This window comes from Condylostylus longicornis, unplaced genomic scaffold (genome assembly GCF_029603195.1).
Source record: "Condylostylus longicornis isolate FDR11 unplaced genomic scaffold, ASM2960319v2 ptg000028l, whole genome shotgun sequence".
Classification (NCBI taxonomy): Eukaryota; Metazoa; Arthropoda; class Insecta; order Diptera; family Dolichopodidae; genus Condylostylus; species Condylostylus longicornis.
This window is the reverse complement of record NW_026577997.1, coordinates 6,739,251-6,751,322: the sequence shown is the minus strand read 5'-3', so window position 1 is coordinate 6,751,322 and position 12,072 is coordinate 6,739,251. Positions and strand designations below refer to the sequence as shown.

General features: G+C 19.8%; 1 protein-coding gene across 1 annotated transcript; it reads right to left on the bottom strand.

The window, feature by feature from the left end:
* Positions 1 to 6,458: 6,458 nt before the first annotated feature.
* Positions 6,459 to 8,923, bottom strand: LOC129607659 (probable isocitrate dehydrogenase [NAD] subunit alpha, mitochondrial). Its single transcript, XM_055518798.1, has 6 exons — positions 8,766 to 8,923; positions 8,119 to 8,283; positions 7,662 to 8,056; positions 7,469 to 7,604; positions 7,280 to 7,393; positions 6,459 to 7,218 (listed from the first exon to the last, which is right to left on the bottom strand). The coding sequence occupies exons 1-6, from the start codon at positions 8,790 to 8,792 to the stop codon at positions 6,994 to 6,996; spliced, it is 1,062 nt and encodes a 353-aa protein (XP_055374773.1). The 5' UTR covers positions 8,793 to 8,923; the 3' UTR covers positions 6,459 to 6,993.
* Between the last annotated feature and the right edge of the window lie 3,149 nt (positions 8,924 to 12,072).

Sequence of the window (12,072 nt, the reverse complement as noted above, 5' to 3'; positions counted from 1 at the left end):
TTGTTGTAATAAACATGTAAATGTTTAATGAAATATCATTAATAATTTGTTTTTTGAAATATATGAAAAATATTTGTTTCGATGTAATAAAAATATCTTGATAAATTAAATAAATTTTTAATTTTTTTCACTAAAATTATTACATACATTTTTAAAATAAATAAATAATTATATCTTATATACCAAAATTTTATTTTGGTATTAAAGTTTATAATTTTCATTTGATACATAGAATAAATTCTATTTAATTTCTTTTAAAAGTTGTTATATAATATGTTTTTAATTTATATTAAAAAAAGAAACAAAAGAAAACATTCAATTTTCTTATATATTAAATTAAAATTTATAGAATTTATATTAAAATAATAAAAAATCCTATTTAAATATTAAATTTTATTTTGTACAATATTTTCTTTTAAACAAAATTTCAAAAAAATGTTTTATAATAATGTTTATAATTTTATATGCTATAAGTAAAAAAAAATGTTTATTTATATAGAAAAAAAAAAGTAAATTAAATTATAAAAAAAATATAAACAATTTTTTTTTTTATTTTTATTACACCATTTATATTTTTTTTTCTTTTAGGAAAATATAATAGTTTTTGCTTAATAAACAATAGTTTTATACTCAAATATATTCTACATGAGAAAAATATTAATAGTAGCAGAATATACAAATAAATCAACTATAGTTTATTAGTAAAAATTTTAAAATAAAAATCTGAAATTTCAGTAAAAAATCTAATTTATATGACTTAAACACCTTTTAAAAATTTATCTAAGCTTATTTCTACAACAATAATTACATTAATTAAAGCTTATTTCTATAGCAATAATTAAGAGAAAAATACACAAGAATTTTTTATGTAAATCCAAAGAATAACTATTTATTGAATACCATCTAATAATTATATTCTAATTTATTATTAATATAAATTAAATATTTAAAGCAACAGAAATATATAATGTCAAGCTTTATTATTATTAGCTGATTTAGATGTTCTTATAGCAATATAAATCTATAATGTAGGAATATGCATTTATAAATAAATACAAAAAATAAAAAAAAAAAATATTCACAAGAAATTTATACACTATAAATAGAATTTTTTTTTCATTCTATAAATTTATATTTTATGTGTATAATTTATTTATGAATTGCATTTTACTATAAAAAAAAATTATTAGGATTATTGCACTAATAATAATTTTTAAAAACACAATTTCGCATAATAATTTGGTAAAAATTTTTGAAGTAACAACAGAAATTAATTGATTTTTATTCATGAATATTCTGTTAGCCGTATCACTTGATGTGATGGGATATGTGATGGAAAAGCATTCTGATATTCAGTATAGAATTTAAAATTTTGATATTGATTTTGAAAATTTTTGAATAACAAGCCATCACGCCATGTGATTCGACAAGTAGAATATGGGGTGATTATTTAAATCGGATATATATAGCTTAAATATTTATTATAGTTTCTTGGTATTTTTTTTTCTCATTGTCTTATGGTAATTATATACTTGTCGTTCCAAATATATGCATTTTTAATATTTTTATTCTGATAATAATAAGAAACTTTCTTAAACATATAAACATACATTTTTTTCTTTTCTTTTTTACAATTTGAAGAAAGCCTCTACTGCTCACTTACCACAGTAATACAAAAATTTATATAAGTTATTATAATAATGAATGTAATATTTTTAAGTCATAATATAATTATATATAAAATATTAATATTTAAATTCATACGACATTTTAAATTCATTAAAAATAAAATCATAACTATTAAAAGTATATATAAAAAAAAAAAATTATTCTTTTAATAGTAATTAATGGCAATTATTTTATAGCAGCAGCAAATTTATAAAAAAAAAAAAACAAGCAAATAAAAATAAAACAATCCACCTAAATGCTCACAAAATATAAAATTAAATTAAAATAACAAAAGCAAACAAATAAAACAAACAAAATATTTATACAAGCAAAAATAAATTTTTATGTAAAAACAAATAAAATAAAAAATTAATAATAAAATATTAAATTTTATTGTCAATTAGTAGCTTTTTTATGAAATAAATTCAATTATAAAAAATATAATTAAATTAACAAAATGCATAAGAATATAAAAATGGCAAAACTCACTAAATAATTGCTCTATTCATTTACCATATTAATTTACCAAAAGGAAGAAATTTATGAAAAGGACATTTTTAAACATTAATTAAATTAAAAAATTTTCAAATCAAATTAATTTCTTTATGAAAAACATTATGCAATTTAATAAAAGAAAATTTTAAATATTATATACGCATAATTACAATTTAATTTAAAAAAAAAAACAATTAATTATAATTGCTATTGTAATTTAAATGTAATTTAATTATAAAGAATGATGAGAAAATATTTTAATAAAGAAATATTTTAATAAGAATAATTACCCAGAATGATCTGAAATATTTAATACAAAAGTAATTTATTATATTAGATTTGATCGCATTCAAAATTTTTTCACCAATTTATAATAAAAAATTTCACCTTTTTTGAAATAATTTTAATAAGAACACAAAACCTTTTAAAAAAAAATATAATTTAAACCCCAAAAAAAAAATAAAATTGGCATAAACCTATATAAAATATTTTTTATTAATATATTTAATTGAAATCTAAAATTAATAAAAGAAATGCTAATTATAATATGAAAATTGGAATGGATAAAAAAATCGGATAGTCTCCCACAATTTGTGGTTTATTAAAATTTTTTTATTTTACATTATTTAAATTTTTTTCTTAAATTTTTAATAATAGTTAAATTTTATTTTAGAATATTAAAATATAATAATTTAAATATATTAAATTAAATTTATTTTAATAATAAAATAAATATAAAATAATAATGAATTTAAATTTTTTCACTTCAAAAAATTAATATATTGATGGTATAAAATATTTATAAAAATTCTTTTATATTTTAAATTGAAAATAGAATTATTAATATTATATTAAAATTATTATTAATTATTAAAAAATTGTTTACTTTATAAGTATAGCTAAGTTGAATTTATACATAATAAAAAAAACATTTTATTATTATTTTTTTTATTTCTGTTAAAAAAAAATTAAACAAACAAAACTCTTTATTATTAAAAATATTTTACTATATACAATATATTTATTAAAAATCAAAAATTTTTATTTTTTTTTTAAATTTTTAATTCAACAATTTTATAACAATTGTAATTGTAGCAAAATGCATGCTATTTATTATTTGTTATTAAAATTTTATTATGAAAATTTTACTCTTTATTTTGGATTCATTAATTTCTTTTATTAAAATATCAAAATAATTTAAATTTATTAAATTGAATTTAATTTGTAAATTTTTGTAGAATTTATTTTTTTTTTTGCTTGCCATTTTTTTTATTTTTCTAAAAAATTTTATTTTAATTATTAAAATTCATTAAATACGTCTTTAATATTTCAATTAAATTTTACAATATTTATTGGAATTAATGAATTATAATTATATTTTAATATATATGCATTTAATATATTGTTAAATTTTTATTAATTATTAAATATTTTTAATGAAATAAATTAAAACAAAAAATTTAATTATTTTATATACATAAATTATTAATTTTACAATTTCAATTTAATTGAAATTTCAAATAAAACAATAATATTGAAAAAATGTTTAAAATCAAATTCAAATAAAATAAAATTATAATAAATTATAATATAATTTATTTTAATTAATCCAAAATATTTGTATTATTTTCATAAAGCTTTCCTGTGATAAAATCAATATTTTTTTTTTACACATAAAAAACGAAAAAAAAAAAATGAAATATATAAAAAATATATAAAAAAAAAAAACAAAAAAAAACTTTATAAAATGTGAAATAAAAAATATTAAATAAGAAGGTTACCCATAATATGTTCCTCTAATATCTTATTAAATTATATTATTTTATTTTAATTGTTTAAATATAAATTGTTATATAATATTATTTTCATTTGTAAAATATTATATGTATATATATATATATATATATTATTTAAACCAAAGCTTTCATACATAAATTCATATATTAATTTTATTATAATAAATATCATTTTTATACATTTAAAGAATTTTCAATATTTCAATTAAATATGAAAATTTTATACTCATTTATATTAAGTCAAAAAAAAACTGCAAATTTATTTAAACAATTTTAATATTTAATTTCTTTTTAATTAATTTTGAATTTCTTGTTTATTTAATTTTAAAATCATTATTTTTTGCTTTTGTTAATTAATGGTTAACCTTCTTAATATTATTTTCTTCAATTTTATGCAATTAAAAAGCCAAATTTGAAATAAATTTGTAATCATATTTGAAATTATTTACAGCATACTTACAATAAATTAAAAATTATGATTTGTTTATTTAATATTATTATTATTTTATAAACAAAGAATTAAAGTGAATTTTCATTGAAATTATAAAATTGTAATAGAAGCTTCATTATTACATTTAAAAAAAATTTTTAATATTTGGTTTCAAATTTCAGATTTAAATTTGATTAGTAAAGCATGAAATAAATAAAAAAATATTATGAGAAAGGAAATGAAATGAGAATTTTATGGTAGTATAAAAAAAAAATTGATTAATATGCAAAATTTCACACTTTTTAAATACAAATCACAAAAAAATTACAATTCGAAATTTGATGGCATTCATTTTTTGGCTAAACATTTTTTTTTTATTTTTAGGTGGATTTTCTTTATGTTTTTGTAATTATACAGGGCTTAGTTATGGAAGTAGATTCAAATCGATTTAAATAAGAAAATGGCTATTATGGATTTCTATTTCATTATATTGTAATGGTTAGAATTTAAAATCTATAAAACTAATCTGCTGAGTAAAATCGATTTCCATAATAGCACCCGTCTTATTTCAAACAAAATATTAGAGACGAGTCGATTAAGTTTCGGTAAACCTTCCATAATTGAGTCTATAATTTACAAAAAAAAAATTCAAAAAATAAAATCAAAATTATCAATGGAAGGGTTAAATACAAAATATGTAAAATAAATAAAAGAAGAAATGAATGATATATAAAATAAAAGAAAAAGCAAAAAATAAATTTAGAAAATTATCATTAAAATCAATTTAAAAACAAAATCATCATTATATCTCTAAACTTAGCCTACTATTTATAAACTATAATTATTACATACTACTATTATAAAATTAATTAAAAGAAAATTTAAAAAAAAAAAAAAATACATAATAAATAGATATATGATTACCATATATATACTTAGATGTATAAAAATTATTTTTGTAGATGAAATTTGCATTTCAAATTAAAAAGAAAAAAATATTGAGAGTAAAATACAATGTAAATGTTCTAAGTTTAAATTTTTTTTGTTTTTTTTATTTTTATCATTTTTAAATTTTATTACATGAAAGTATAAAAAAGTAAATTAATGAATGTATAAGAATAATGTGGTATAAATGAATACATTAAAATGTATAAAAAAAAAAAATTCATAAAAGTTAAAATTAAAAAAAAAATATTGAATAAGTTCAAATTGTAGTTTAAATGAGGGAAAAATACAAATAATTTAAGAAAATATTTGAGAAAAATGGTAAAGAAAAACATTATTACAAATTACATACATAAAAAAAAGAAATAAAAAATATAAAAATACATAATCAAATCATACAAAAAATAAATAAATTTTGAGTTTTATTTTATTCTAAAATTATTTTTTAATCAAATAAATTTTGCCCGAAAGCTTTCATATACGCATTATTTATAGAAGACTACCAATTTTAATATTTTTTATAAGAAAATATTTTCAGATAAGTTCTTAAAACCTTAAGAATTTTCATAGCCCCTTGAAAATACTCATAATTAAGGATTTCTCTACACCATAATTGAGGGCTTTAAAAATATCCCACAATATACTGGGTCATGTATCAACTCCGTCTTAATTGAGAATATCGATATATATATATTTTGATTTCAAACCAACAAATATTTATAAGATTTCAGAAATGTTCAGACTAAAATAAAAAAAAAACCCATAAATGTTTATAGTTTTGGTAACATTTTTATTTAAAATGTATTTTTTATTTTATTATAACAATAAATTAACTTTTTTTTTTTTATTTTATTTTTGGTTACAAAGTATTTTTGTCTTGTTTTACAAGTTGCTTGAAATTATAATAAGAGTAATTGAAAACAATGATCTACTTAACAGCATATTTTATTTTCTTACAAAATTTAATGTTTTTGAAACATTAACTTACAAAAAAAAAAAAAATTTGTATTCTGTTAATAAATAAAATAAATATTAACAAATTTGAATTATGTAGTTTGAGAAATATTTAAATTTAGAATATGTATTTATAATACGGTATTGAGAGGTAGCCTCTTGTCTACTAATTGTTTTTTTTTTTATATAAATTTATTATTAACTTTACAAATGAAATTTATTATTTTACAAAAAGTAAAAATTAAAAATAGTTAAATATAAGATTGCCCCCACCGTAATACTGGTTCATTTTTTAGGCTTTAAAACTTAAAAATGTATGTATCGGACAAATATTTAAAATTATAATTAAATATAAAATAAAATCTAAGACGTATCCAGCATCTTAGTGTTTCAAATAAATAAATACAAATAATATCAATAATTTAAATATTATTGATATTAAAATATATGAATTATATATTTAAATTCTATATTTTAAATAGGTTTTATATACTGTATAATCAAGAGAATTAAATGTATGAAATAAAATTATTTACAAAATGAAAAATGTAAAAATTCGCTATTTACTTGTTCTTATAGAGTACCTCTCCGGCAATCCAACATATTGTCTCAAATTTTTAAAACTTATAATTGATTTTTTCTGTTTTTTTTTTTTTAGTTCTTTTTATGTTCTCATTTCTTAGTTTAAAACAAAAAATTTATGACTTAAAGTTTAGCACAAATTTCATTTGTAAATTCGGAACATTTAGCTTTACCACCTAAATCGCCTGTTAAGTATTTAGCTTCTTTAATTGTTGCAAAGCACGCTTGTTTAATTTTGGCAGCATGATCACTTAATTCCATATGTTTCAACATCATAACTGCTGATAAAAGAAGTGCAGTAGGATTTGCCAAATCTTTTCCAGCTATATCAGGGGCAGTACCGTGAACCTATAAAATAGTTGCTTGGCTTTAAATTTTGTTAAAAAATTATATTTTAGCTATGGCTTACAGATTCAAATAGAGCACCATTTAATCCAATATTACCAGAGGGTGTTAAACCAAGACCACCTACCAAACCGGCGCACATATCTGATAAGATATCACCATATAAATTTGGCATTACCTAAAAGATATCAAGTAATTTTTTATAGTTACAGTTTTGATAAACACAATTGTTTCTATTCCATTTCTTACTTACCAAAACGTCATATTTGTTGGGATCTTGTACCATGTTTAAGCAAACTGTATCCAAATATTTTTCTTCAAATTTAACGTTTGGATATTTTTTTGACATTTCACGGGCACATCTCAAAAAGAGACCATCAGACATACGCCTAAAATTAATAAATCGATATTTAAAATGAGTTTCCGAATGTTAAAAGTGAATTTACATAATATTAGCTTTGTGAACAACAGTAACTTTTTTCCTTCCATTATCTTGAGCATATTGGAAAGCGAATTCTGCTACTCTTGAAGAAGCTTCTTCTGTGATCAATTTAATTGACTGGACAACACCATCAACAATTTCGTGTTCAATACCTGAATATTCACCTTCAGTGTTTTCACGAATAGTAACAACATCAACATTATCGTATAAAGTTTTGTAACCCTCTAAACTTCTGCAAGGTCTTACATTAGCATATAAATTGAATTCTTTACGTAAAGCCAAATTCAATGATCGATGTCCTTTACCAACTGGAGTCATAAGAGGTCCTTTAAGACCAATTTTATTTTTGTTAACAGAATCAATAGCAGCTTGTGGAATGCCAAATCTTCCATCAGGCCCCTGAAATTAACGATTGATTTTAAATTTTTTCATATAATTTTGTGCATATTTTTATCACTTACTCTAACTGGGGTTACATCAACTGACTCCCATTCAATTGGTACATTAGCAGCAGCAAAAATTTTTTGAACAGCTGCAGAAATTTCGGGTCCTATACCATCTCCAGGAATTAGTGTTACTTTGCGTAAACCAGATGAATACGATCTTCCATTTGTTGGGGCAGTGAACTAAAAATATATCATTGAGATTAATTTTACCCCTTTTTTTTTGAATACATAACTCAAATTCTGATAAGATTACATAATTTTGAGGTTATAATTACGCATGAAAATATCAATTAAAACTTGTTTTTATACTCAAAGACAGCCTTTTTTCAAATTTAATAACATTAAATTTTTTTAAATAATAGCTAATTATATAACAATAACATTTTCAAAATTTTTTATTCGAAAGAATACTAGTTTTGAACCTTGAAGGTTCTTATGTAAACTGTCTCTGGTGTTTTCAAATCAAAAATTAACATTTATAGTAAATGACAAATATTATAAGCATATTTATTTATTACACGTTGATCACACAAATAAATAAAACCACGTTTAAATTCTTGTAATAAAAAGCATTAATCAAAAATCAAATAAATCAATAATTCATAACAAAGGAGTTATTATAAAAGATTTTGTTTACCAGGTCAATTTTTGTATGTACTTACAATTTTTTGTAATATTCTTGAAGCCATTTAACTTGTTTTTATATTTTTTAGAAAATAATCAATTATTAAATAAATCACTTTTCCTTTCAAGCAATACGGATGATATCGGACCTGCTGACAAATGTGATATTTTTCTGCTAATTTTAAAATATCAGAAAGAAAAAAGGATGTCTAAATCTTAATGTGAGTAAGAGAGAGAAGTAGATATATATTCTGACATTCGAAATTGCTGTCTAAAATTTTTGGTTGACTTTTTTTTTGATACAAGGTGTGTTATTTTTTTATAGCTCATTTTCAAAGTCTTTGACACTTTTTTTTAATTCTTTTTGATTTAAGAGAAACATTTAACGGGAAAATGCATAAGATTTTACAATTAAAATAAATCAAAATAAAAGTGACTATTATTATTTCAGATAAGTTAGAATTTTATAAAAAAAATAAAAATTTGAATTTTGTACTAAAGATTTGACAACTTTGGTTCAATACTCTGACACGTCATAGTATTAATACATTTGATATTGTCATTACTGTTCGATTCTCGAAAATAAGTATTTTAAAAATTTGAAAGAAATTTTCAAATGTTAAAACAAAAACAACAAAACTACAAAATAAATTCAGAATTTTTTTTGCCACAATTATTTCAATCTAAATATGTATATAATTTTAAAAATAAATAATAGATTAGCTACATAACAAAGAAAGTTGAAAACAACATATTTAATGAAAAATAAAAGAAAAACTGAGAAAATTAAGTTATTACCTAATTTACAAGATGAGCGCCAATTTATTTGAAGAACAACTTACACCATGAATTTTCTGAAATCCAATGCAAGAAATAAGGCATAATTTTATTCAATTTACCTTCCTCTGCGCAAAATGAGAAATTTAATGCTTCAGGATCCAAAGTCTATACATATGTATGTAAGTATGCATAATGCAATGTTCATTGTATTGTCATTAAACTATAACAAAGGACAAGAACATTAAAAACTGGATGATTCTTAATTAACGGTGAAATATAAGAATCTGAAGTCTGGGATAAGAACAATTCGGGTAAGATATAACAATATCGCTTCTAAATATTTTTCCTTCAATATTTTTTAGAATGGAATTTAGGTATAAACCTACATATAAATACATAATTGTTGAACTAAACGCAGTGTACAGTATTGTAGTTGGATTGACTATGATGTATTAAAATTGTTTTATTGCAGTTAAATTTTCAAATTGATAATAGATCGACATTTATCTATAGAATATGCATGTAGATAGGGTCAGGTTACCCTTAATCATTTAATTTCTCCATATTATTGTAAGACACCAAGTTTCTCAGCTTATTTCAAATAAAATTAAGCTTACATACTTTAATTTCCTCATTATGTTCCGTATGTTCCGTGCAATTTCATTTTTCCATAACAAAATATGATAGATACATGTTTGATTACGTAGGCAGATAGGTACTTACTTACCTAAATTATTAATTGCTTCAATTTTAATTCATAATTAAAAACAAAAGGAAAACCATTATGATTCTTTGTGGTTTTTAATAAGATTCATAATTCAGTTTTTAAATTTAACATTTTTATTTTTTTTTTTGTTTTTAAATTCTTTTCACTAATGTTTTTGTGTTTTCTTTGTGGCTTTTCTCGTTCTTTTTAGTTTTATTTTTTATTTAAGTGTAATTTTTTATCAATCAATTTTTTATTCACTGATGTAAAAAACAAAAAAAAACACGTCCTTTTTTTAACAGATACCTACAATTTTTTTTCCACATTTCAATTTTTCACATTTCCTTTCTTTTGTTTTTTGTTGCCACTTCATCAGATTTTTTTTAAACAATTGGAAAATTGCTGAGATTTGCAAGTACCTACCACCTACATACATATAGTTTTAACGTATCAATAAAATGTTCAATACAGGTAAAAAAAACCATTATTACTAAAAGTAAAATAACAAAAAAATGATATGAAAATTGCAATTTCCATTTCCGTTGTTAATAAAGACCAATTCAACCGTTAATAATTAACTGATAGCTAACTACAATAATATGGACTTATATACGATCATTGAAAATTTGGAAAAAGGACGAAAAAGTTGTTTTGTATAACTTTAAAATTTTTATATACGAAAGCAAATCGAAATAAAATGAGAATGCAATTTAATTAATTTAAAATATAATGTACAACATTTATACAATTAAGATTTACTTTTTTATTAATAGTTTATATTTAATTTTCAATAAATTATTAAAAAAACTTTTAATTTTAGTTATGGTCCCAAATATGTAAATGAATTACTCATTCTATTCGTTGGGGGAATAAAACATGTTAAGCATGTTAATGTTAATAAAGCATGTTAAATATAGCTCTAATTGTTAAACTTTGCAAGTACCTGCAAGAATTGATTTTCACCTGTAAAAACCTACCATCGGTAGGAAAGCAAATTTTCATACGTATAATCAAGTTTTTATATTTAATAAAATTTAATTTAGTTTTCGATTTTACTTACAATTAATATTTTAGATTTCGGAAGATTAGAAACAAAAAATAGATGCTTTAAGTAAATGCTTTATAAGAAATTCCATATTATTTTCCAAAAATAATAAATAAATGTATTATACTTTTATCTTATGTGTTCTTTCATTATAATTTTTTATTTTGTAATTGTAAATAGAATGGAAAGTTATAGATTAAAAGTGTTTAAAAATAAGGACGAAATCGCTTAAGGCATTTTCATTATTGTTTTCACGCTTAAATAAAAAACGAAAAAGCTAGGGTGTCGCTTTTTTTTCTTCATTATGAATTTTTTTTATAAAAATATTTTCAATTATCTTCTATACAAAAACGACGTGCGGAATGCAAATTTTGAAATGGTATTTGAGTTATTAGTTTTAATCTGCAATCTGAATGTTTATAAAGATATGTTTTTCAATACACAGTTTTATTGTAAAGACTAATTTCTTTAGTTATCCTACTTCAATGCCTGATATTTGGTGAATTGTTGTTATATACTTTGCGGTAGCTAATTTGTGAGTGCTCAATTTAATAAGTTTATTTACATCTATTTACAGGGGGCTGTACAGTCTTAAATTAAAATCTATAATTTTTCATAAAAAATATTTTAAATTCTCTATTTGAATTAATAGAAAAACAATAAGGAAGGTTATAAAATAATTAATTAAATTTCAATATATTCAGATGAAATAATTTTTGTGTCTTTATATTTACAAACATAATTTTCAAGTCTTCAATCAAATTACCATTTTCTATTAATTGAATATGATAAGAAGAAATTCCTCACTTTCCGA

Coding starts and splice junctions, on each gene's coding strand:
- LOC129607659 (XM_055518798.1), bottom strand. CDS start 8,792: ATGGCTTCAAGAATATTACAAAAAATT. Junction 8,057..8,118: donor TTGATGTAACCCCAGTTAGA/GTAAGTGATAAA, acceptor CGTTAATTTCAG/GGGCCTGATGGAAGATTTGG. Junction 7,219..7,279: donor ATGGTGCTCTATTTGAATCT/GTAAGCCATAGC, acceptor ACTATTTTATAG/GTTCACGGTACTGCCCCTGA.